At 43.4% G+C, this 27,795-nt stretch overlaps 1 protein-coding gene and 1 pseudogene across 1 annotated transcript; both read right to left on the reverse strand.

The window, feature by feature from the left end:
- Positions 1-344: 344 nt before the first annotated feature.
- LOC149320855 (uncharacterized) lies at positions 345-11,541 on the reverse strand (annotated as a pseudogene).
- A 5,972-nt stretch (positions 11,542-17,513) lies between these two features.
- LOC149320856 (uncharacterized) lies at positions 17,514-18,512 on the reverse strand. Its single transcript, XM_089512175.1, has one exon. It carries the CDS (start codon positions 18,510-18,512, stop codon positions 17,649-17,651), a length of 864 nt encoding a protein of 287 aa, XP_089368301.1. The 3' UTR covers positions 17,514-17,648.
- Positions 18,513-27,795: the final 9,283 nt, after the last annotated feature.

The following is a 27,795-nucleotide window of genomic DNA, read 5'->3' on the forward strand; positions in this document are numbered from 1 at the left end:
CCCGTTTCAGGGCTCCGGAGGTCGCGCGAGACTTCGCCGCCATTTTGAAGGGCAAAATGGCGGCGCCCATTAGGAGGCCCGATGCGGCCTCCGGAGCCCTGAAACGGGGCTCCAGGAGCTGCACCGGGCCCCTGAGAGGCCCGATGCGGCCTTTGGAGCCTTGAATTGGGGCTCCAGGAGCTGCACCGGGCCTTCAAATGGGCGCCGCCCACCTCCCTCCGGGCTCCGCCCTCCCTCCTCCCTCCTATAAATGGAGGGGTGGGGGGGAAGGAGGAGGAGGGAGGGAGGGAGGGAGGGAGGGAGGGGAGGAGGAGGAGAGAGAGAGAGGGTGGGAGGGAGAGAAGAGAATGGAAGGGAGGGAGGGGAGGAGAGAGAGAGAGAAAAGGTGAGAGGGAGAGGAGAGAGAGGGAGGGAGGGAGAGAGAGGGAGGGCGGGGAGAAGAGAGAGAGAGGGTGGGAGGGTGGGAGTGAGAGGGAGGGAGGAAGGGAGAGAAAGAAAGTGGTTTGAGACAGTGGCATGCGTTTTTTGCTGTTTTGTGGCCTTGCCTAGTCACTTCCATTCTTGCAAATATTGCTATTATTATTGTTGTTATCCTTTGGTATTCTCTTTGCAAAATCCCCCCACATGGACTTGCTTGCTCTTTTCTGGGTTGAGACAGTGTGCATGCATTTTTTGCTGTTTTGTGGCCTTGCCTAGTCGCTTCCATGTTGCAAATATTGCTATTATTATTGTTGTTATCCTTTGGTATTCTCTTTGCAAAATCCCCCTGCCTACATGGACTTGCTTGCTCTTTTCTGGGTTGAGACAGTGGCATGCATTTTTTGCTGTTTTGTGGCCTTGCCTAGTCGCTTCCATTCTTGCAAATATTGCTATTATTATTGTTGTTATCCTTTGGTATTCTCTTTGCAAAATCCCCCCCACATGAACTTGCTTGCTCTTTTCTGGGTTGAGACAGTGGCATGCATTTTTTGCTGTTTTGTGGCCTTGCCTAGTCGCTTCCATTCTTGCAAATATTGCTATTATTATTGTTGTTGTTATCCTTTGGTATTCTCTTTGCAAAATCCCCCTGCCTACATGGACTTGCTTGCTCTTTTCTGGGTTGAGACAGTGTGCATGCATTTTTCCTGTGTTATGGCATTGCCGGCCCTAGTAGCTTCTTGCAAATATTATTATTATTATGCGGCTCCGCCCCCGGAGGGTGGAAACTCCGCCCCTGACATGTGGCTCCGCCCCCGGATAGTGGAAGCTTCGCCCTGGCATGCGGCTCCGCCTCAGAGGGTGGAAGCTCCACCCCCATGCGCGGCTCCGCCCCCGGAGGGTGGAAGCTCCACCCCCCGACTTTGGCCCCCCCAGTTGTCTGAGGGACAGCAACCCGGCCCCCGGCTCAAAAAGGTTGCCTACCCCTGTGTTATACTATACTGTATCCTTAAGAAAAAATATTTCCATTGAGAGAACATCTCCCTGACAAGTATTGTAATTTCCCTTACTTGGGATTTCACTGTTTCACATTTCTTACGTGTGGGTCTAAGAAAGAAATATTTTCCAAATAATTCCAATGTTTATTAAATCACCCTTTAACATATTAAAAACATAGGCTTTGCAAGCAGAATAAGCATGGAAGGAGATAACATTGCTGCTCATTTAATTATGGTGAATGTATACTAAGAAGTTATTAAGCTGTAAACCAGATAGAGGTAAACCGATTTAGTAAGCTATGTGATAAGCTCCTTAATGTATGCCACATTGGAGTTGATGTTTCTCAGATGAAATAGGATAAACCAGTGAGCTTGAAACAGCAGAGAACTGAACAGAACCACAGAGAACATCAGCAGCAGCATTACACAATACACAGTCCTTGGGTGGGAAAGAGTTCTTCCTTTCCAGACTCATTTATGTGTTTCTCAGAAACGTCTGTGTGGCAAATGATGGCAGTAGGTTCTGTGTCTATCTGGACGAGAATAGATTATTCTAGTTGCTTCACATGGAATTTGGGGTTATCAAAGCTCTATATTCTGCCAGTACACCCTTTCAGAGACTCTGATCAGTCACAATTAACGCATTCTATAAAAATAATTTCCCATCTTCTGTACCTTCAAAAGGTTTCTTTCTAGGTCTGAGTTTCTGATGGTTTGTAAAATGTGCTTGGCCAAGAAAAGGCATGCTAAACTGAGCACTGAAAAGGATTCTCTGCTGAGTTGACTGACTGCTGGATTCCCCAAGCTGAGTGTTGACTAAAATGTTTCCCTCGCCAGGCACCATTATAGCATTACTCTCCTTCATGAGTCCTTTGGTATCTCTTCAGCTGTTGGTAGTAGTGGAAGCTTTCCTCACACTTTAAACATCTATATAATTTCTCTCCCCGGTGAACCGTCTTGTGAATCACAAGGCGTGCCCTTTGAGTAAAATGTTTTCCACACTTGGAGCATTTGTAGGGCCTCTTTCCAAGGTGGAAATGCAAGTGTGTCCCAAATGCTGCATTGCCTGGTGCATGAGGAAAGATGATCTTCTTGTAGCATCCACGTTTGGATGTTTCATCAAACCATTTTGTCCCATGAGGACCTTGACAAGTTCTCTCTCCTGCATGGACTCCCTGGTGGATCACAAGATTGCCTCTCCAACCAAAACATTTCCCACACTTTGGGCATCAATATGGCTTCTCTCCTGTATTAATTCTCTGATGATTCACAAGATGTGATGTTGTAGCAAAACATTTTTTACACTTCTGGCATTTCTATGATTTCTCTCCTGTGTGGACTCTCTGATGCTGCACAAGATTTGATGATGTAGCAAAGCATTTTCCACACTTCTGGCATTTGTATGGTTTCTCTCCTGTGTGGACTCTCTGATGCTTCAAAAGGTTGGAACTGTGAGTAAAACATTTCCCACACCTCTGGCACTTGTATGGTTTCTCACCTGTGTGGACTCTCTGATGCCTCACAAGACTGGACTTTAGAGTAAAACATTTTCCACACCTCTGGCACTTGTATGGTTTCTCTCCTGTGTGGACTCTCTGATGCCTCACAAGACTGGACTTTAGAGTAAAACATTTTCCACACCTCTGGCACTTGTATGGTTTCTCTCCCGTGTGGACTCTCTGATGCTGCAAAAGGTTGGAACTGTGAGTAAAACATTTTCCGCACCTCTGGCACTTGTATGGTTTCTCTCCTGTGTGGACTCTCTGATGCATCACAAGACTGGACTTTAGAGTAAAACATTTTCCACACCTCTGGCACTTGTATGGTTTCTCTCCCGTGTGGACTCTCTGATGCTTCAAAAGGTTGGAACTGTGAGTAAAACATTTTCCACACCTCTGGCACTTGTATGGTTTCTCTCCCGTGTGGACTCTCTGATGCCTCAAAAGGTTGGAACTGTGAGTAAAACATTTTCTGCACCTCTGGCACTTGTATGGTTTCTCTCCTGTGTGGACACTATGATGACTCACAAGGCTGGACTTACGAGTAAAAGTTTTTCCACACCCCTGGCACTTATATGGTTTCTCTCCTGTGTGGAGTTGCTGATGTCTCACAAGGCTTTGTTTTTGAGTAAAGCATTTCTCACACTCTTGACATTTGTATGGTTTCTCTCCTGTGTGGACTCTCTTGTGATTTACAAGAAGAGCATTGTGAGCAAAACATTTTCCACACTCTTCACACCTGAAGCATTTCTTTTTCTCATGTTTTAAACATTTCTCAGGCTTTTCTCTGGTTTCATGTTCCCTTTCTTCATGGGTTGTCTCATGTCTGGCAAGTTCCACTTCATTCATGAAAGAGAGGTCACATTTGCCACATTGTCTTATTTCACTCCAATCACATTCTAGGAAGAAGGACCAACACAGAAAAGACTGACTCTCAAGTATGTTAGAGAAGGAACTTTGTGAGCCAACATGGGGCTAATTGAAAGAAAGAATAAATAAAGGATAATTTAAGGTTGTTTTAAAAGGGTGGTTGCTGTGTCTTTTTTATTCTTTGATGAGTATTAATTGTGATAATTAAATTATACCACTTAATACATCTGAATTCAAGAGCCAGAGACAAACTAGGACCTGGGAGGACCATTTTTTCAAGCCAGCCTTGTGACTTTTCTCCTGCGTGCTGGATACTGAACTGTTGTTGTAGTAGGGAAATCTGGAGATATAGGCCAGTATTCTCTATCAACTGCTTAGTGAGGTATACTAAATTAAATAATCACTCTTGGTCTGTCCTTGCCAAACCTGATGGAAATGTCATTCTCCTCTGCTCTGATCGCTGGCAAAATGGACCTCCTTTTTCCCACACAGATAATGGTCAATAAAGGAGGTGGGGGAAGGAGTTACGATGACAGCAACAATGTCACCATCATTACTAAGCAGTAATCATAAATACAGTGACCTCTCCTAACTCATGGATCTGAGATTCACAACTTTGAATATCCGCGGAGGGGCAACCTCTGCTAATTTCAGTGGTGTGCATGCCCTGCTCATGTGCACAGGGGCATCCTCCATTCAAGCCTATGGGGCTTGAATATGCGTGAGCCTCTGTTTTCTTGGGGGTGTGTGTCCAGAACAGATCCCCCGCAAAAACAGAGGCCCAACTGTACAGAAAAAGTACCTAGAATTACTCATACGTAACAGGAATTTTCAGACCTTATAATGGCTCAGGGGACTATGTGAGTGAAACGGGCCCAAAAGAGTTTTCTTTGGTCATATTTCTCTCCCAGGTGAGAGACATATGGATTTGGATTTGGAGGATATCCTAATCCAACCCAGGGCATTGAATGTTGCTCTCTTGCAACATACCTCAGACAGTGTAATATCTTGGGCTGGCCTTCGAAGCCACAGATGCAAGGAGATAAAACAATTTCCATTATCTAATTCCTATCTCAGCCAAAGAAGAGAGAGTAACATCTTGAGTCTCCTTAGACTGTCGGTGTTCTTTGGCTTTTTTGTGGTATTGGAGCAACTTGCTGGATTGTTCAGTATAATTTTAATACTGTTTTATCAATTATTTCCTTCCAGAAAATTACATGGACAACAAGAATACTTTAGAAGGGACAAAAGATTAAAATGGAAGCCAAGTTCCTTACCCAGAGTGGATACATTCTCATAGTTTTCAATCATCACTTGAATGTATAAAGATTGTTGGTTGAAATCCAGGAGGTCCCATTCCTCCTTGCTGAAAAATACAGACACATCTGCAAAGGTCACATGTTCCTGTAAACAGAAAATAGCCTGTTACCTAAATTGCAAGAGGTCACAAGAGGTCACCCATAAATTGTATTCCATTGGGAATTAATTTAGCTCAATAGGAAGCAGCAAGAGGGCTATGATAGCAGTAGCTGGGATCTCTCCTACATGTAACAGGTCCAAGAACTAGAACTCTCAGATTGCTAAGTACAACATAGTGTTATTGATTAACAGCAAAGTCAAAATCACCATTCACGCCATCGTATACACACACAAACGCATGAATATTAATGAAATTAAAGACCGTAGCATATAGCAAGGTTGAGGCAAGGCAATTACCAGTCCAGAAGCGTTGCACACCCAAACCTGCCACCACCTTTAGTTGGGTGTGTCTTCACACACCTCAATCATCCACAAGCACAATATTTGTAGGGCAATACAAGTTTCCTAAGGCTTCAGCCTTTAGTAAGGAAACAAAAACATTTAAATATCAAAAATATGAAAGCCAAGACCGTTAGGGTCTAGCATCGGGCCTCCCAGGGGCCCGGTGCAGCTCTTGGAGCCCCGTTTCAGGGCTCCGGAGGTCGCGCGAGACTTCGCCACCATTTTGAAGGGCAAAATGGCGGCGCCCATTAGGAGGCCCGATGCGGCCTCCGGAGCCCTGAAACGGGGCTCCAGGAGCTGCACCGGGCCCCTGAGAGGCCCGATGCGGCCTTTGGAGCCCTGAATCGGGGCCCCAGGAGCTGCACCGGGCCTTCAAATGGGCGCCGCCCACCTCCCTCCTGGCTCCGCCCTCCCTCCTCCCTCCTATAAATGGAGGGGCGGGGGAGAAGGAGGAGGAGGCAGAGAGGGAGGGAGGGAGGGAGGGAGGGAGGGGAGGGGAGGAGGAGGAGAGGGAGGGAGGGAGGGGAGGAGAGAGAGAGAGAGAGAGAAAGGGTGGGAGGGAGAGGAAAGAGAGGGAGGGAGGGAGAGAGAGGGAGGGAGGGGAGGAGAGAGAGAGAGAAAAGGTGAGAGGGAGAGGAGAGAGAGGGAGGGGAGAAGAGAGAGAGAGGGTGGGAGGGTGGGAGTGAGAGGGAGGGAGGAAGGGAGAGAAAGAAAGTGGTTTGAGACAGTGGCATGTGTTTTTTGCTGTTTTGTGGCCTTGCCTAGTTGCTTCCATTCTTACAAATATCGCTATTATTACACGCAAATTCGGGCAATGGCATCTTATTTTCTGGCAATGGGAAGCCAGTTCGAACGCAATTCGCAGTCACCTAAATTTGCTGAACGCTGACTGCGTTCTGGCCCCACTTTCTTTTCATTCGAAATTAAGATAAATTCCTCACATGTGATAAACTCCCAAGACTACGGAGTTTATCACATGTGAAGAATTTATCTTAATTTTGAATGAAAAGAAAGTGGGGCCAGAACGCATTCATGTGAATTCGCTAGTTCAGTGAATTTAGGTGAATGCGAATTGCGTTTGAACTGACTTCCCATTGGCCGAAAATAGCATGCCATTGCCTGAATTTGCGTGTGGTAGTTTATAATGCAATAACGTGAAACCCCATGATTGCATTCGAATTGCCATTGGATTATACTTCCAATTGCCCTTGTCTGATAAAGTCTTACAATAAACCTAAGGGAACTTCTAAAGTGCCACCATTGCAAAGACCATGTAGCTGCATTCCAAGTCCACACAGGCTGGGAAAATGGCAGAACAGGGGACATGATTCTCAGGGACTCTCTGAACTGTTCTACAGATTGAAGGGCGACATTTGCCCAGCTGTCCAACTGACAAAACAGAAAGATCACTTCTTGGAGGTACAGCCAAGGACAAGTGTGTCTCTAACTTCAGCCCAGGGAATAACAGCATTTCTCTGTTAAGGTGCAGAACAAGCCCAAGGGCCCCATTGCAGAAAGAGAGGGATGGCATGAATCTCCACCTGATTCAAGGGCATCTTTCATGATTCATCCACAGAGAGAAGTATTGATTGAGAGTCTTCTTTCTTCCCCCTCTGAGGATCAAAAGGGCCTCTTCAGGATCTTTGTACACCTACAAAAAATACATAAGGAAATTATTTTGTCTACAGAAATTCACATGGCTGGAATCTTAGTTTTAGTCCTGATTTGAGGAGAACCATTTAATCTACTGCTAAATGGTGGGTCAACACAATCCAAAATCCTGCTGATTCTGTGGGTTTACTCTAGAGGGGACTAACAAAATGATTTCAGCTACAGTTTTCATGACTCTACTATCTTGTGCTTTCTTTCCCTCACCAATCCTTCAGCAGCTGAAGAGAATTTTCCACCTGAGCAGGCTTTTGCTATGGTCCTTTTCCTTCTCCTCCATCAAGACACAGACCCCCACTGGACCTTCTGGAAAGGGAGAAAGAGAAAGAAAAAGGGGGGAGCATTTTGGAAAGGCTCTGCTGTTCTGTCACAGTCGTTCTCTGGCTTGGGAAAAAGGCTTCATGGGAGAAAAGAAAAAGGAATCCCAAACCTCTCCCAGGTTTTCTGCCTCAGAGGATGAAGGATACATTTAGCCAATAATTAGGGGAAATCCCATCCTTTAGTCCTTTCTAAAGTAAATATGAAGCTCTCGGTTATCACAATACAGAAGAACTGACTGCCAGAATTCTGTGTAAAGATTTTCACTCGTTTATCAATCTAAAGCAGAGCATGGCTTTACAAATGTGTCTGGACTGCAGGTCTCAGCACTGCTCATTAGTTATGCTGTCTAGGGATGCTGGACATTGCAGTTCAGGTGTATCTAGAGGACTACACATGGCCCATTCATGATAGGAAGACCCTTTCTGCCTTTTAACAAACTGCAATGTTTCCTTACATCATAAAAATGTGATTTACAAAAAAAACAAAAAACCCAAAACAGTTGTTTCCCTAATATGGAACTGTTCCAGTCTTCTTTTGGGTGTTATATTAAATTCTAATATTATACACACGGGGACAGATTTTTCTACATCATGTCAGAAATTTGCATTGTCTCCTAGTTGATTCGTTTGCCAATGCAAGAAACATGGTATCCCAGTAATCTCAGAGACTTTCCAATTCAGAAAACCATGAAGATCACAAGGAAAAATTGTACATTGCCTGAAAGGGACATTGGACAGTATTTGTCAAGAAGGGAAAACTATATAGACGAATCACAGATCACCATATTATGTGTGTTATGTAAAAATCAGTAAAGTTTTAACATCCACAGGCTGAAGGATTACCTCTGGGATTACAGAAAGGACATCTTGAATATATTTCTTTCAGCAGGTGTGAAGTTCAGGGGATTTCACCCCACCTTCGATTTTTGGCTTGGGAACATGCAAAGAGGGCAAGAGGGTACAGTCGGCCCTTCTTCTACACAGATTTTTTTATACATGGATTCAAGCATCCATGGTTTGAAAATCTTCCAAAAAAGTATAAATTTCAAATATCAAACCTTGACTTTCCATTTTTTATAAGGGACACTATTTTGCTATGTCCTTATATTTAATGGGACTTGAGCATACACGGATTTTGTTATACTTGGGGGATCTTGGAACCAAACCCCAGCGTAGAACAAGGGTCCACTTTATTTGCCATTTCAGACTGGGAGTGGTAGGTGGTATTTCTGAATGGTCTCACCAGAGTACAGCCCACATGCAAAGTACACATGGCAGGATGTAGAAAAGGCTAGACTTGTTTTTACTCTCATGGGCTAATTGTTGTCTAGGAAATTTTCTATGAATTAAAAAGCATCCCTGCCACCTTAGAGCAAAATCCAGGAAGAAAAAATACTGCCCTCTTGCAAAACACACCACGACCAGGAGCCACAGAGAAGCCATTTTCTCTAAAAAGAAACAAGCAGAAAGATTTTAACACCCTTTAGTTTTGAAACCCACATGTTTTCCCTCTAAACCCCAAACAACAATGTAAGGGTCCCTGGAGGAACAAATGAACAAACAAACATTGATTGGGGACATGAAACAAGCATAGAAAAGCAGTGCTGGAGAACATCAAGTTCTCATGTTGCTTTTCTCTCATATTAGGAATGGGTTTCACACTCATTTTTTTTTCTTCCCCTTCATTATACCATAACCTTACCGAATGTGGTGGTGTTCCCTTCTATCCTAAATATGAAAGGCAGCATTGAGGAGACCAACAAAGCAAAGGTCTTCTCCAGAAAAAACTTCCTGCAGGTTTTTATGCTTGAGTCCCAGCTGAAGGTCCCATAGAGGCACCACCCGGTTCCTACAAAGTGGTAAGTCTTAAAGGGACTGGCATCTGGCCCAGAGCCTATCACACTTCCATCGCACTAAGAAGGAGTGGCGGGTGAATTGTTAGTGTTAGTGTTAGCCAGAGCCTGAAAAAGTATAAAACTATAACTCCCAGAATTCCCTAACTAGCAACGCAAATTCTCAAACTAATGTTCCCAACCTACTGTAGTCTTTTCATTGCTCTGAGAAAACATATGAGGTGTGTGTGTGTTGGATACAAGCCACCACTTTTAAAGCAAACGCTAAAAAACTGTACAGAGAAAATCCATCTTCCAGTCAGAAATTCAAAGTCTGCAGCATGGAGACCAATGGGCCCATACAGACAGGCCAAAATAAAGCTGCTTCGGGTTACTTTGGAGGTATGCTGTTTAAATGACACACACATCTTAAAGAGGCCAGAAGCTGCACAAAGCTATGCTCCAGTCCTTAGGACTGGAGTATGGTTTTGGTGTGGCTTCTGGCCTCTTAGGACGCATGCATCATTTAAACAGTATACCTCCAAAGTGATCTGAAGCAGCTTTATTTTGGCCTGTCTGTAAGGACTCAATGTCTCACTTGAAGGAAATAAGAGACTGGGAGCAAGGGCACCAACATACATGAGTGGAAGGGCCAGTGTCCTGGGCCACAAAGCCATAGAGCCTGTCTCTGGTACCTCCATACCCCACTGCCACACAAAGCTTCACACACAGGGAGGGCCTGTGGAGCCCATGGGGTCAGCCACTGCTTTCCCCAGTTTCTATTGAACCTGTCATAATGGACTAGTCTAGTAGAAGAGCAGCTGTTTCCTACTTTCTTTGGCCTTTCTAAACGCCTGTGAAAGGCTGGCTCAATGGCAAACTGGCCAGTAATGTACATGTCAAACTGTGAAGCCCTAACTATTTTTTCCACAGTCAAGGCACTGCTAAGAGAAAGTGAAAGCAAAATCCTGACACTCTTACTAGCAATCTAGCAAAGAAATGAAAAGCCCAGGCAGGCTTTCTGGTAGCCACGCTGATTTCATGTCGTAGATAACTCCCTGGGTGGCAAAAAGGAGGCTAGATAACCCCTGGTACTGATTCTTGATAAATTGCAGCCACTGAAGAGATTTTCTCTCTTTTCAAGGGCCATAAGCCTTAGATCAGTTGTGAACCAAAGTGCACCCATATTGCTGATAGATTTAGTCATAGGGACTAGAAATGACGTTGGCCAGTTCAGAATATCAGAGATATTGGTCCAAAACACACTGCATAAATAATCCAGTTTGATATGAAGTTGAAGGCTTTCACAGCCAGCATCCATAGTGTTTTGTGGGTTTTGGGGGCTATGTTGTTGTGTTCTGGAAGAGTTTAATCCTGATGTTCCACCAGCATCTCTGGCTGGCCTCTTCAGAGAATGCTGGCATGGAAGTGAGTGGGGTATGTATATAATGTGTGACCCTGGATTGGGAGGAGTGATTTACATGTTATTCTCTGTGTTGGTCTGTTGGTGAATGGCAAGGCCTCAGGGTAGGAGGATATGCAAGAGGATTTGTGTCTATTTAATTAGCGATCCATTGTCTGCTGGGTGAGAAGGTTTCCCAGTAGACAGTGGACCACTGATTAAATAGACACAAATCTTCCTTGCATATCTTCCCACCCTGAGGCCTTGCCTCAGGTTAGACTTTGTAGCAAAACATTACGAACATTTTTGGCACTTGTATGGTTTCTTTCCTGTATGGGCTCTCTCATATACGACAAGGCTGGGACTTTGAGTAAAACATTTCCCACATCTCTGGCACTCGTATGGTTTCTTTTCTTTGTGGATTCTACGATGCACCTCAAGATTGGACTTTGTAGCAAAACATTTTCTACAGTCGTTGCATGGATATGGTTTTTCTCCTGTGTGGACTCTCTGATGAACTGCAAGGTTTCCATTCTTTGAAAAACCTTTCCCATACTCTTGGCATTTGAATGGTGTCTGCTCTGTGCGAACTTTCCCATGCCTCACACAATCATATTTGTGAGCAAAACATTTCTCACACACTCCACATCGGAAGCATTTATTTCCCTTGTGTTTTAAACATTTTCCAGAGTTCTCTCTGCTTTCATCTTCCTCTTCTTCATGGTGTGTGTGTCTCACAAGATCCGATTCAGATCCCACATTTGCCACATTCATTTATTTCACTCTACCCATGTTTTAGGAATAAGAACAAAAAACACGGAAAAGACTCACTTTAAAATATAATAGAGAAGGGAATGAGCAAGCAACCAAGATGCTCCAGGACATGTAACTTCAAAGGAAGAACAGTTGCTGTTTCTTTTTTTCTCCTTGATGAATATTAATCATGAATGCTTATTGGAAATATTTAACACAACTGAACTCAAGAGCCAGAAACAAAACTATAACCTTGTGACCTTTCCACAATACTGGGTGCTGGCCTATCAATAACAGGCATTTTAGCAGGGAAGTCTGGAGGTGAAGTCGAAGGCTTTCATGGCCGGCATCCATAGTTTTTTGTGGGTTTTTCGGGCTATGTGGCCATGTTCTAGAAGAGTTTCCTCCTGACGTTTTGCCTGCATCTGTGGCTGGCACTTTTGTCTGAACTGCAAGCTACTTGTGTTATTTTTGGAGTGAGTCTCATTTCTTAGGGAAGCGGGGGCGGGTTATAGACCGCCACTTTGAGGCGGTCTGCCGCCGCCGCCGTTTGCTCCGTAAGGGAGCCTTCACAGCCACACCATGCGGCTCCCTTACGGAGCAAAAAAGAAGCTCCAAAATGGAGCTTCTTTCTGCGGTGCCTCTGTGACGTCGTGAGGCGCCAGGGGCGCATTCGCGACGTCAAAGGTGCCACGACACATTCGGATGCACAGCGTCCGATACGTAAAGATGGCGCTGGCCGTGTGGAATGGCCGGCGCCATATTGTACGGACAGAGTCCATATTAGACCCAGGGGCATCCAGAAGAGACGCCCCCTTTTTAAAATGGGACGTCCTGCGGACGTCCCAAGTGCCGGTTTGTAACCGGCCATAGTTAGACATTTCTGCTACTCTGCTAATTTAAAGCTAGACCCTAACAGGCTTGGCTTTGACACTTTTGATATTTCAATATTTTTGTTTCCTTCCTAAAGGCTGAAGTCTTAGGAAATTTACATTACCCCACATTTTTGGGTTATGATGCTCCAGAGTCATTTGTTCTAAATTGCTTCTCCTGAAGATATTAGCTGCAATAAAGCTTTTATTACTCAAATGATAGATACTGGTTTCTGCTAATCCTAACCCCACAATGACCAAATTATAAAATGTCATGGAAAATGCAAATGTGCCTAACTACAATGAGACTATTTAAAGCAGTGAATGGGCAGAGACCCACAGAATCAAGAAAACAGCAACAACATTTTGGTGACAATTCAGAGGAAGCTGCAGCTTACATTCACTTGTCTGTTGATCCAAGTATAGCATATCATATCCAAGGTTTAACCAATACAAAAGAGATATGGAATAAACTACAGAAAGTGTTTGATTCTGCAAATACTTCTAATCAAACATATCTCCCGATCAAACTTGATAACACAAAGTTGTCTCATCCTCGATTTTTGAATCAGCATATTAATGGCTTTATGGCAACTCTGTCTGGAGGTGCAGCACCTGGGGAATCCTTCCCAGAAGATGCAAAACTTGGACTGTTTTTGAATAGCCTTCCAAAATATTACTGTCCAACAATTAATGCTTTGCAAGTTAAAGGAGATGTTCCTCTGCAAGATGCTATTGCTCAAATTATTGAATTTCAAAATAGGCAAAACCTGATGGAAGACAAAAACGACAGACAGAATTAGCTCAGTTTTCTGCAGAAGATTTGCAAACCAAAGCCTCTTCTTCTCCCAGGACAAACAGAAACAATGGTAACAAGCCAAGACCTGAGAAGCAACTCTTACTTTATGACTACAGTGGACCCTTGTTATATGCTGGGGTTTGGTTGAAAGATCCCCCGTGGATAACAAAATCCGTGGATGATCAAGTCCCATTAAATTTAAAAAAAACAAAAAAAACAAAAACAAAACCCAGGCGCCAGTATGCACATATTTTGTCAAATTTAAAAACCTCCTCTGTGTGTGTGTGTGTGTGTTGTGGGTATTTGGGTCACTACAGGTTATGAACTTCCCTTGGCCCTGTTTTCAACCCCAAAATGCAAGCTAATGTCATCTCTGCATCCTCCCTCCTTGCCACCCCAGAGTGCCTCATACACATGTAATAATAATAATAATAATAATAATAAATTCCTCACCTCGGGATGCCAGAAAAGGATGCCATGCATTCTGTGCTTTCCCTCAGCTATCCCTGAATTCCTTACAGACAGTAGCAAAAGCATTCTGTATCAATTTGCCAAATTGGAAAGAGAAACGTTTGTAACATTCGCATTGTAGCATTTGCAAAGGAAAAAAGCCTCCTGCAAAGTGCTCTTTGCAGCATTTCCTTTGCTGGAAGCAAGGGAACGAAAGGAAAAGTGAACAGGCAGGCAGGCACATTCTACCTATGTATCTATCTACCTAATGCAAAAAACATGCATATGGATGGCCCTTGTGGTCTCTTCCAACTCTGTGATTCTATGATTCTAGTTTGTCAAAAATAATAATAATAAAAATTAAAAAGTGCGAAAGCTGCCTGGTGCGAGCTCCATCCTGTGGCCTCCCTCTGACCTGCCCTGAACTGACCCTTCGTCCTGTTCCTTCCTTCTCCTCCTCCTGCTCCATTACAGATTGCTCTCCATGGCCCCCTTCTTCTCCCTGGCTCCTTTGCATCCCCCATCAGTCACCCTGATTCCCCCTTTTTGCATCCTTCCTCCTTCTCCTCCTTTGCCCCGATGAAGGGGAGGGAATGCTCTTCCCACTCCCCTCTCTCTGACCTAAATACCTCCCCTGAACTTGACCCAATCATGATCGGGGGCAAGTTCATATTCGCCAAACCCGGGTTTTTTCAAAAGAGACGGCTTTTCCCCTGATTCCAAATGACCCACACTAAGGGGCATTTGCCACGAAACGGTTATGCATGCTTCGAATTCGATTGTGAGAAATTTGGGTCCAATATGAATTTCACGTGCAAGATTCGATTCCTGATCTGGGGTAAAAGGTAGTCTGAATGGCCCCTAAGTATAGTAGTCCAATTTTTTTTAGCTTGCTTACATTTCCACCATACATGGAAAAGGTCTGCCTGTGGATCTGAGCATTGCCGCTTATGTCACCGATGATGCGCAGATAATTGACATGCATTTTTGAAGTGGCGCAAACTAGTGGGGATGACAATCATGCCAAAAAAGAAGCGATTACAAGGGGATAATGAAAAGATCCCCTTTCACAGTGGGAACAATGGACCTTTTGGAACCGATTTATCGACAAAGAGCAAAGGCAAACCACAAACTGGTTTAAATGTAAGTGGGAATGGGGCCTTAGTGGATACCCCAGCCTTCTCGAGAACGGCTCAGCTGCCATTTTCTTTGTGGCCTCCAGGATCTTGTGTTTGCAGCAGCCACTTTAGTTAAAGGGTTAATCTGCAGTACAACTACTGTCAAAGACAAATTTCATATGAGAGAGCAGAGAATTGAAGGGTTCTGGGGAGCTAGTGGGAAGGAAGTAGCAGTCAGCCTAAAAAGAGGCAAGGATCAAGCAAACAGAGAGAAAGGTCCAGCCAAGGGTTTCTGAAAAATAGGAAGAAAGCAAAGGCACAAAGAGGAAGACCGCTGGACAGGAAGGAACTGAAGAAAAGCCCCAGTGGCACCAGGGAAGGGAAAGAGGCAAAAACACCTTGTGATGTCCTGTCAGGACTGTTTTAATCTCCCCCTGCATTTTCTTTCGTGTTGGTTCAGGCCATAGAATATTTTAGTGTAGAAAAGTTCTTTGTATTAGTTGTGGGAGGAGCTGTAGGATCCCCTGCATTTTTCCAGGTTTGGTTTGCCCTTTCCCAGCATGCTCTGCTGTAGCTGATAGCTTTTAGTGGGGAGCAGTCTTTGCTGGGAGCAAGCAGAGAGCTGTCTTTTGGTGGCAAACAGGCCCAGACAGCTGGAAAGGGCATTTCTTACACGTTAGCCATTTTAGTTACCAAGTACTTTTGCCATTTTAGTTACCAAGTACGTTAGCCACATCAGTTACCAGATACTAGTTAGTTTAAACAAAAGTTTACTAATGGCTTGAACCTATATAATAATAATAATAATAATAATAATAATAATAATAATAATAATGTTTATTTATATACCGCTTTTCCAAATGCATAGAAGCTATATCTTAACCTAGCTAATAAATGGTTCAGATAAAGATGAAATCTTTACCTGAATCACATGGTTTGTTTACCAATTTGCAAAGCTATTGCCATGTGATTCAGTACAGCAAATGGGATGTTTGAATGAGGGGAAGAGAGAATGCAAAACTCTTCCAACAATATTGTGTTATACCAGGGGTCGGCAACCTCCGGCCGTGAGATGGAGGGAGGAAGGGAGAGAAAGAAAGTGGCTTGAGACAGTGGCATGCGTTTTTTGCTGTTTTGTGGCCTTGCCTAGTCGCTTCCATTCTTACAAATATTGCTATTATTATTGTTGTTGTTATCCTTTGGTATTCTCTTTGCAAAATCCCCCTGCCTACAAGGACTTGCTTGCTCTTTTCTGGGTTGAGACAGTGTGCATGCATTTTTCCTGTGTTATGGCATTGCCGGCCCTAGTAGCTTCTTGCAAATATTATTATTATTATGCGGCTCCGCCCCCGGAGGGTGGAAACTCCGCCCCTGACATGTGGCTCCGCCCCCGGATAGTGGAAGCTTCGCCCTGGCATGCGGCTCCGCCTCAGAGGGTGGAAGCTCCACCCCCATGCGCGGCTCCGCCCCCGGAGGGTGGAAGCTCCACCCCCCGACTTTGGCCCCCCCAGTTGTCTGAGGGACAGCAACCCGGCCCCCGGCTCAAAAAGGTTGCCTACCCCTGTGTTATACTATACTGTATCCTTAAGAAAAAATATTTCCATTGAGAGAACATCTCCCTGACAAGTATTGTAATTTCCCTTACTTGGGATTTCACTGTTTCACATTTCTTACGTGTGGGTCTAAGAAAGAAATATTTTCCAAATAATTCCAATGTTTATTAAATCACCCTTTAACATATTAAAAACATAGGCTTTGCAAGCAGAATAAGCATGGAAGGAGATAACATTGCTGCTCATTTAATTATGGTGAATGTATACTAAGAAGTTATTAAGCTGTAAACCAGATAGAGGTAAACCGATTTAGTAAGCTATGTGATAAGCTCCTTAATGTATGCCACATTGGAGTTGATGTTTCTCAGATGAAATAGGATAAACCAGTGAGCTTGAAACAGCAGAGAACTGAACAGAACCACAGAGAACATCAGCAGCAGCATTACACAATACACAGTCCTTGGGTGGGAAAGAGTTCTTCCTTTCCAGACTCATTTATGTGTTTCTCAGAAACGTCTGTGTGGCAAATGATGGCAGTAGGTTCTGTGTCTATCTGGACGAGAATAGATTATTCTAGTTGCTTCACATGGAATTTGGGGTTATCAAAGCTCTATATTCTGCCAGTACACCCTTTCAGAGACTCTGATCAGTCACAATTAACGCATTCTATAAAAATAATTTCCCATCTTCTGTACCTTCAAAAGGTTTCTTTCTAGGTCTGAGTTTCTGATGGTTTGTAAAATGTGCTTGGCCAAGAAAAGGCATGCTAAACTGAGCACTGAAAAGGATTCTCTGCTGAGTTGACTGACTGCTGGATTCCCCAAGCTGAGTGTTGACTAAAATGTTTCCCTCGCCAGGCACCATTATAGCATTACTCTCCTTCATGAGTCCTTTGGTATCTCTTCAGCTGTTGGTAGTAGTGGAAGCTTTCCTCACACTTTAAACATCTATATAATTTCTCTCCCCGGTGAACCGTCTTGTGAATCACAAGGCGTGCCCTTTGAGTAAAATGTTTTCCACACTTGGAGCATTTGTAGGGCCTCTTTCCAAGGTGGAAATGCAAGTGTGTCCCAAATGCTGCATTGCCTGGTGCATGAGGAAAGATGATCTTCTTGTAGCATCCACGTTTGGATGTTTCATCAAACCATTTTGTCCCATGAGGACCTTGACAAGTTCTCTCTCCTGCATGGACTCCCTGGTGGATCACAAGATTGCCTCTCCAACCAAAACATTTCCCACACTTTGGGCATCGATATGGCTTCTCTCCTGTATTAATTCTCTGATGATTCACAAGATGTGATGTTGTAGCAAAACATTTTTCACACTTCTGGCATTTCTATGATTTCTCTCCTGTGTGAACTCTCTGATGCTGCACAAGATTTGATGATGTAGCAAAGCATTTTCCACACTTCTGGCATTTGTATGGTTTCTCTCCTGTGTGAACTCTCTGATGCTGCACCAGATGTGACGCTGTAGCAAAGCATTTTCCACACTTCTGGCATTTGTATGGTTTCTCTCCTGTGTGGACCCTGTGATGGGTTACAAGGCTGGAACTTTGAACAAAACATTTTCCGCACCTCTGGCACTTGTATGGTTTCTCTCCCGTGTGGACTCTCTGATGCCTCAAAAGGTTGGAACTGTGAGTAAAACATTTTCTGCACCTCTGGCACTTGTATGGTTTCTCTCCTGTGTGGACACTATGATGACTCACAAGGCTGGACTTTAGAGTAAAACATTTTCCACACCTCTGGCACTTGTATGGTTTCTCTCCCGTGTGGACTCTCTGATGCCTCAAAAGGTTGGAACTGTGAGTAAAACATTTTCTGCACCTCTGGCACTTGTATGGTTTCTCTCCTGTGTGGACACTATGATGACTCACAAGGCTGGACTTACGAGTAAAAGTTTTTCCACACCCCTGGCACTTATATGGTTTCTCTCCTGTGTGGAGTCGCTGATGTCTCACAAGGCTTTGTTTTTGAGTAAAGCATTTCTCACACTCTTGACATTTGTATGGTTTCTCTCCTGTGTGGACTCTCTTGTGATTTACAAGAAGAGCATTGTGAGTAAAACATTTTCCACACTCTTCACACCTGAAGCATTTCTTTTTCTCATGTTTTAAACATTTCTCAGGCTTTTCTCTGGTTTCATGTTCCCTTTCTTCATGGGTTGTCTCATGTCTGGCAAGTTCCACTTCATTCATGAAAGAGAGGTCATGTTTGCCACATTGTCTTATTTCACTCCAATCACATTCTAGGAAGAAGGACCAACACAGAAAAGACTGACTCTCAAGTATGTTAGAGAAGGAACTTTGTGAGCCAACATGGGGCTAATTGAAAGAAAGAATAAATAAAGGATAATTTAAGGTTGTTTTAAAAGGGTGGTTGCTGTGTCTTTTTTATTCTTTGATGAGTATTAATTGTGATAATTAAATTATACCACTTAATACATCTGAATTCAAGAGCCAGAGACAAACTAGGACCTGGGAGGACCATTTTTTCAAGCCAGCCTTGTGACTTTTCTCCTGCGTGCTGGATACTGAACCCGTTGTAGATGTTGTAGTAGGGAAATCTGGAGATATAGGCCAGTATTCTCTATCAACTGCTTAGTGAGGTATACTATATTAAATAATCACTCTTGGTCTGACCTTGCCAAACCAGATGGAAATGTCATTCTCCTCTGCTCTGATCACTGGCAAAATGGACCTCCTTCTTCCCACACAGATAATGGTCAATAAAGGAGGTGGGGGAAGGAGTTACGATGAAAGTAACAATGTCACCATCATTACTAAGCAATAATCATAAATACAGTGACCTCTCCTAACTCACGGATCTGAGATTCGCAACTTTGAATATCCGCGGAGGGGCAACCTCTGCTAATTTCAGTGGTGTACATGCCCTGCCCATGTGCACAGGGGCATCCTCTATTCAAGCCTATGGGGCTTGAATATGCGTGAGCCTCTGTTTTCTTGGGTGTGTGTGTCCAGAACAGATCCCCTGCAAAAACAGAGGCCCAACTGTACAGAAAAAGTACCTAGAATTACTCATAAGTAACAGGAATTTTCAGACCTTATAATGGCTCAGTAGGTCATCATCCTGTTTCCAGGTAATAGGGGTTGGTGGTTTAGTACTGTATGCATTACGAGGTTGATGACATGTTCATTCCTGAGAGATTAGTTTGCCGTCAGACAGGGGACTATGTGAGTGAAACGGGCCCAAAAGAGTTTTCTTTGGTCATATTTCTCTCCCAGGTGAGAGACATATGGATTTGGATTTGGAGGATATCCTAATCCAACCCAGGGCATCGAATGTTGCTCTCTTGCAACATACCTCAGACAGTGTAGTATCTTGGGCTGGCCTTCGAAGCCACAGATGCAAGGAGATAAAACAATTTCCATTATCTAATTCCTATCTGAGCCAAAGAAGAGAGAGTAACATCTTGAGTCTCTTAGACTGTCGGTGTTCTTTGGCTTTTTTGTGGTATTGGAGCAACTTGCTGGATTGTTCAGTATAATTTTAATACTGTTTTATCAATTATTTCCTTCCAGAAAATTACATGAACAACAAGAATGCTTTAGAAGGGACAAAAGATTAAAATGGAAGCCAAGTTCCTTACCCAGAGTGGATACATTCTCATAGTTTTCAATCATCACCTGAATGTACAAAGATTGTTGGCTGAGATCCAGGAGGTCCCATTCCTCCTTGCTGAAAAATACAGACACATCTGCAAAGGTCACATGTTCCTGTAAACAGAAAATAGCCTGTTACCTAAATTGCAAGAGGTCACCCATAAATTGTATTCCATTGGGAATTAATTTAGCTCAATAGGAAGCAGCAAGAGGGCTATGATAGCAATAGCTGGGATCTCTTCTACATGTAACAGGTCCAAGAACTAGAACTCTCAGACTGCAAAGTACAACATAGTGTTATTGATTAACAGCAAAGTCAAAATCACCATTCACGCAATCGTATACACACACAAACGCACGAATATTAATGAAATTAAAGGCCGTAGCATATAGCAAGGTTGAGGCAAGGCAATTACCAGTCCAGAAGCAAAGCTCCAGTCAGGGGATGGTGGAAGTGACCATGGCTCAGCAAGGCTGCCAGAAATGTGTGTATATGGGGGAAAGAGGTTCACTTCATGGTCACTGTGGCCTTTCCAGGTTCACACTTTTTGCCCTCTCTGTAACTGCTATTATAACAAAAGATAACAAAATATTTGTACACCAAAATAATGTGGACTATGTAGGTTGTGCTAACAAGCCCACACTCAGAAAGGTGGAATCAGCATATGAGGCAGTCCTAACAGGGCTCAACTACTTCAGAGTACTAGGGTGGGGTGGGGGCTGTAACACATCTTTAAATGCTCCCCCATCCCCAGTTATTAGAACCACCATCAGGGAAAAGATAAGGACCTAGCCCTGATCTCTGAGGGAGCTAGCCTTCATCTGGGAAGGTAGAGTTGCCGTGCCGCCACTGGAAACAACCAGGGGCTGTCCCTAATGGCAGTGCAGCAGCATGCACATGACACTACTGGGGACAAATGGGGGCTCTCTCCAATGTTGGTGCAGCAGCATGCATGCACCGCCATTGGGGTCTACCTGGGCTTGCTGTCTGCAGATACTCAAATCCATGTGTGGCAAGTCCGCGGATACCAAGGGTCCAATGTATGTAAATTGGATGACTGAATTCTAGGAAGCATAATGGTAGCCCTCTATGAAAGGAGATGTTTATTTAATAAGGGGGGAAAGGCTTCTTTTCTCCATCTACATTCTGTACTACAGACAACCCTCCATATCCACAAGATTCCCCCCCCCCCCAATGGATTCAAGCATCCACGGCTTGAAAATATTTTTAAAATACATAAATTCTGAGAAGCAAACCCTGGGTTTGCCATTTTATATAAGAAACACGATTTTACTGTGCCATTGTATACAATGGGACTTGAGCATCCACAGATTTTGGTATCCACAGAGGGTCCTGGAACCAAATTCCAGGGGATACCAAGGGCCCAATGTACATTCTGGACCAGCCTCCTCTAAACTGCTGCCCTGTACATGTTTGAGATTCCAGCTCCCATCATCCCTAGCCACTTAGGCAGCTTGCTTTGCACATGAGGCATAAAATTCCACAAACACCTCTTTCCATTCATGTGAGATAAAATACAAGGAAATCAAGTTAAATCATTTCTACCTTTCATACAACCGAAAGCCTGCTGCCTGACCTCCAAAATGTTAGGGCCAGCCATAAAAACAATGTACTTAGCAGGACTAATAGAGATCAGAATACCAAGGACTTTATCAGACAAGGGAAATTGGAAGTATAATCCAATGGCAATTCGAACACAATCACGGGGTTTCATGTTATTGCGTGATAGACCACCACACGCAAATTCGGGCAATGGCATCTGTTTTGTCCCAAGAGCGATGCTATGGACTTTGGGTGTAGTAAGGCCTCTGGCTCTCGGGAACACAGCCAGAACAAAAGACTTGTCCACAAATTTCCAAAGTTTTACTGGTTATAAACACAAATAACATGAAACTAATTTCTTCTTTCTCAACAGTCCCTCCTAAATACTTTGCTCTCTTCTTGATGGATTCTATCTTTCTTCTTCTGAGGACTATCTTTCTTGTTTTGTGGACTTATCTTTTTTTCCTTTGTGGACTTATCTTTTTGTCAAAGGAAAATATTCTCTCCAGGTCTGACTTGGCTGAAATCTTACTACACACTGAAACTAACTAGAGGGAGACAGCATAAGACCCTGGGATTTCCCACAATGCTTGCCTTTCTTAAAGCTGTAGATCTCTATTTCCCCTTCTAAACTAATACATAGAAAACCTAATATAATCTTAACTAAATATATGTCTCAAGAGCATCAAAGATGCTCTGGAGGCATGACAGCATCCTATTTTCTGGCAATGGGAAGCCAGTTCGAATGCAATTCGCAGTCACCTAAATTTGCTGAACGCTGACTGCGTTCTGGCCCCACTTTCTTTTCATTCGAAAAGATAAATTCCTCACATGTGATAAACTCCCAAGACTACGGAGTTTATCACATGTGAAGAATTTCTCTTAATTTTGAATGAAAAGAAAGTGGGGCCAGAACGCATTCATGTGAATTCGCTAGTTCAGTGAATTTAGGTGAATGCGAATTGCGTTTGAACTGACTTCCCATTGGCCGAAAATAGCATGCCATTGCCTGAATTTGCGTGTGGTAGTTTATAATGCAATAACGTGAAACCCCATGATTGCATTCGAATTGCCATTGGATTATACTTCCAATTGCCCTTGTCTGATAAAGTCTTACAATAAACCTAAGGGAACTTCTAAAGTGCCACCATTGCAAAGACCATGTAGCTGCATTCCAAGTCTACACAGGCTGGGAAAATGGCAGAACAGGGGACATGATTCTCAGGGACTCTCTGAACTGTTCTACAGATTGAAGGGCGACATTTGCCCAGCTGTCCAACTGACAAAACAGAAAGATCACTTCTTGGAGGTACAGCCAAGGACAAGTGTGTCTCTAACTTCAGCCCAGGGAATAACAGCATTTCTCTGTTAAGGTGCAGAACAAGCCCAAGGGCCCCATTGCAGAAAGAGAGGGATGGCATGAATCTCCACCTGATTCAAGGGCATCTTTCATGATTCATCCACAGAGAGAAGTATTGATTGAGAGTCTTCTTTCTTCCCCCTCTGAGGATCAAAAGGGCCTCTTCAGGATCTTTGTACACCTACAAAAAATACATAAGGAAATTATTTTGTCTACAGAAATTCACATGGCTGGAATCTTAGTTTTAGTCCTGATTTGAGGAGAACCATTTAATCTACTGCTAAATGGTGGGTCAACACAATCCAAAATCCTGCTGATTCTGTGGGTTTACTCTAGAGGGGACTAACAAAATGATTTCAGCTACAGTTTTCATGACTCTACTATCTTGTGCTTTCTTTCCCTCACCAATCCTTCAGCAGCTGAAGAGAATTTTCCACCTGAGCAGGCTTTTGCTATGGTCCTTTTCCTTCTCCTCCATCAAGACACAGACCCCCACTGGACCTTCTGGAAAGGGAGAAAGAGAAAGAAAAAGGGGGGAGCATTTTGGAAAGGCTCTGCTGTTCTGTCACAGTCGTTCTCTGGCTTGGGAAAAAGGCTTCATGGGAGAAAAGAAAAAGGAATCCCAAACCTCTCCCAGGTTTTCTGCCTCAGAGGATGAAGGATACATTTAGCCAATAATTAGGGGAAATCCCATCCTTTAGTCCTTTCTAAAGTAAATATGAAGCTCTCGGTTATCACAATACAGAAGAACTGACTGCCAGAATTCTGTGTAAAGATTTTCACTCGTTTATCAATCTAAAGCAGAGCATGGCTTTACAAATGTGTCTGGACTGCAGGTCTCAGCACTGCTCATTAGTTATGCTGTCTAGGGATGCTGGACATTGCAGTTCAGGAGTATCTAGAGGACTACACATGGCCCATTCATGATAGGAAGACCCTTTCTGCCTTTTAACAAACTGCAATGTTTCCTTACATCATAAAAATGTGATTTACAAAAAAAAAAAAACCCAAAACAGTTGTTTCCCTAGTATGGAACTGTTCCAGTCTTCTTTTGGGTGTTATATTAAATTCTAATATTATACACATGGTGACAGATTTTTCTACATCATGTCAGAAATTTGCATTGTCTCCTAGTTGATTCGTTTGCCAATGCAAGAAACATGGTATCCCAGTAATCTCAGAGACTTTCCAATTCAGAAAACCATGAAGATCACAAGGAAAAATTGTACATTGCATGAAAGGGACATTGGACAGTATTTGTCAAGAAGGGAAAACTATATAGACGAATCACAGATCACCATATTATGTGTGTTATGTAAAAATCAGTAAAGTTTTAACATCCACAGGCTGAAGGATTACCTCTGGGATTACAGAAAGGACATCTTGAATATATTTCTTTCAGCAGGTGTGAAGTTCAGGGGATTTCTCCCCACCTTCGATTTTTGGCTTGGGAACATGCAAAGAGGGCAAGAGGGTACAGTCGGCCCTTCTTCTACACAGATTTTTTTATACATGGATTCAAGCATCCATGGTTTGAAAATCTTCCAAAAAAGTATAAATTTCAAATATCAAACCTTGACTTTCCATTTTTTATAAGGGACACTATTTTGCTATGTCCTTATATTTAATGGGACTTGAGCATACACGGATTTTGTTATACTTGGGGGATCTTGGAACCAAACCCCAGCGTATAACAAGGGTCCACTTTATTTGCCATTTCAGACTGGGAGTGGTAGGTGGTATTTCTGAATGGTCTCACCAGAGTACAGCCCACATGCAAAGTACACATGGCAGGATGCAGAAAAGGCTAGACTTGTTTTTACTCTCATGGGCTAATTGTTGTCTAGGAAATTTTCTATGAATTAAAAAGCATCCCTGCCACCTTAGAGCAAAATCCAGGAAGAAAAAATACTGCCCTCTTGCAAAACACACCACGACCAGGAGCCACAGAGAAGCCATTTTCTCTAAAAAGAAACAAGCAGAAAGATTTTAACACCCTTTAGTTTTGAAACCCACATGTTTTCCCTCTAAACCCCAAACAACAATGTAAGGGTCCCTGGAGGAACAAATGAACAAACAAACATTGATTGGGGACATGAAACAAGCATAGAAAAGCAGTGCTGGAGAACATCAAGTTCTCATGTTGCTTTTCTCTCATATTAGGAATGGGTTTCACACTCATTTTTTTTCTTCCCCTTCATTATACCATAACCTTACCGAATGTGGTGGTGTTCCCTTCTATCCTAAATATGAAAGGCAGCATTGAGGAGACCAACAAAGCAAAGGTCTTCTCCAGAAAAAACTTCCTGCAGGTTTTTATGCTTGAGTCCCAGCTGAAGGTCCCATAGAGGCACCACCCGGTTCCTACAAAGTGGTAAGTCTTAAAGGGACTGGCATCTGGCCCAGAGCCTATCACACTTCCATCGCACTAAGAAGGAGTGGCGGGTGAATTGTTAGTGTTAGCCAGAGCCTGAAAAAGTATAAAACTATAACTCCCAGAATTCCCTAACTAGCAACGCAAATTCTCAAACTAATGTTCCCAACCTACTGTAGTCTTTTCATTGCTCTGAGAAAACATATGAGGTGTGTGTGTGTTGGATACAAGCCACCACTTTTAAAGCAAACGCTAAAAAACTGTACAGAGAAAATCCATCTTCCAGTCAGAAATTCAAAGTCTGCAGCATGGAGACCAATGGGCCCATACAGACAGGCCAAAATAAAGCTGCTTCGGGTTACTTTGGAGGTATGCTGTTTAAATGACACACACATCTTAAAGAGGCCAGAAGCTGCACAAAGCTATGCTCCAGTCCTTAGGACTGGAGTATGGTTTTGGTGTGGCTTCTGGCCTCTTAGGACGCATGCATCATTTAAACAGTATACCTCCAAAGTGATCTGAAGCAGCTTTATTTTGGCCTGTCTGTAAGGACTCAATGTCTCACTTGAAGGAAATAAGAGACTGGGAGCAAGGGCACCAACATACATGAGTGGAAGGGCCAGTGTCCTGGGCCACAAAGCCATAGAGCCTGTCTCTGGTACCTCCATACCCCACTGCCACACAAAGCTTCACACACAGGGAGGGCCTGTGGAGCCCATGGGGTCAGCCACTGCTTTCCCCAGTTTCTATTGAACCTGTCATAATGGACTAGTCTAGTAGAAGAGCAGCTGTTTCCTACTTTCTTTGGCCTTTCTAAACGCCTGTGAAAGGCTGGCTCAATGGCAAACTGGCCAGTAATGTACATGTCAAACTGTGAAGCCCTAACTATTTTTTCCACAGTCAAGGCACTGCTAAGAGAAAGTGAAAGCAAAATCCTGACACCCTTACTAGCAATCTAGCAACGAAATGAAAAGCCCAGGCAGGCTTTCTGGTAGCCACGCTGATTTCATGTGGTAGATAACTCCCTGGGTGGCAAAAAGGAGGCTAGATAACCCCTGGTATTGATTCTTGATAAATTGCAGCCACTGAAGAGATTTTCTCTCTTTTCAAGGGCCATAAGCCTTAGATCAGTTGTGAACCAAAGTGCACCCATATTGCTGATAGATTTAGTCATAGGGACTAGAAATGACATTGGCCAGTTCAGAATATCAGATATATTGGTCCAAAACACACTGCAGAAATAATCCAGTTTGATATGAAGTTGAAGGCTTTCACAGCCAGCATCCATAGTGTTTTGGGGGCTATGTTGTTGTGTTCTGGAAGAGTTCAATCCTGACGTTCCACCAGCATCTCTGGCTGGCCTCTTCAGAGAATGCTGGCATGGAAGTGAGTGGGGTATGTATATAATGTGTGACCCTGGATTGGGAGGAGTGATTTACATGTTATTCTCTGTGTTGGTCTGTTGGTGAATGGCAAGGCCTCAGGGTAGGAGGATATGCAAGAGGATTTGTGTCTATTTAATTAGCGATCCATTGTCTGCTGGGTGAGAAGGTTTCCCAGTAGACAGTGGACCACTGATTAAATAGACACAAATCTTCCTTGCATATCTTCCCACCCTGAGGCCTTGCCTCAGGTTAGACTTTGTAGCAAAACATTACGAACATTTTTGGCACTTGTATGGTTTCTTTCCTGTATGGGCTCTCTCATATACGACAAGGCTGGGACTTTGAGTAAAACATTTCCCACATCTCTGGCACTCGTATGGTTTCTTTTCTTTGTGAATTCTACGATGCACCTCAAGATTGGACTTTGTAGCAAAACATTTTCTACAGTCGTTGCATGGATATGGTTTTTCTCCTGTGTGGACTCTCTGATGAACTGCAAGGTTTCCATTCTTTGAAAAACCTTTCCCATACTCTTGGCATTTGAATGGTGTCTGCTCTGTGCGAACTTTCCCATGCCTCACACAATCATATTTGTGAGCAAAACATTTCTCACACACTCCACATCGGAAGCATTTATTTCCCTTGTGTTTTAAACATTTTCCAGAGTTCTCTCTGCTTTCATCTTCCTCTTCTTCATGGTGTGTGTGTCTCACAAGATCCGATTCAGATCCCACATTTGCCACATTCATTTATTTCACTCTACCCATGTTTTAGGAATAAGAACAAAAAACACGGAAAAGACTCACTTTAAAATATAATAGAGAAGGGAATGAGCAAGCAACCAAGATGCTCCAGGACATGTAACTTCAAAGGAAGAACAGTTGCTGTTTCTTTTTTTCTCCTTGATGAATATTAATCATGAATGCTTATTGGAAATATTTAACACAACTGAACTCAAGAGCCAGAAACAAAACTATAACCTTGTGACCTTTCCACAATACTGGGTGCTGGCCTATCAATAACAGGCATTTTAGCAGGGAAGTCTGGAGGTGAAGTCGAAGGCTTTCATGGCCGGCATCCATAGTTTTTTGTGGGTTTTTCGGGCTATGTGGCCATGTTCTAGAAGAGTTTCCTCCTGACGTTTTGCCTGCATCTGTGGCTGGCACTTTTGTCTG

This window comes from Sceloporus occidentalis, unplaced genomic scaffold (assembly GCF_023333645.1).
Source record: "Sceloporus occidentalis isolate IW3139 unplaced genomic scaffold, rSceOcc1.0.p SCAF_1, whole genome shotgun sequence".
Classification (NCBI taxonomy): Eukaryota; Metazoa; Chordata; class Lepidosauria; order Squamata; family Phrynosomatidae; genus Sceloporus; species Sceloporus occidentalis.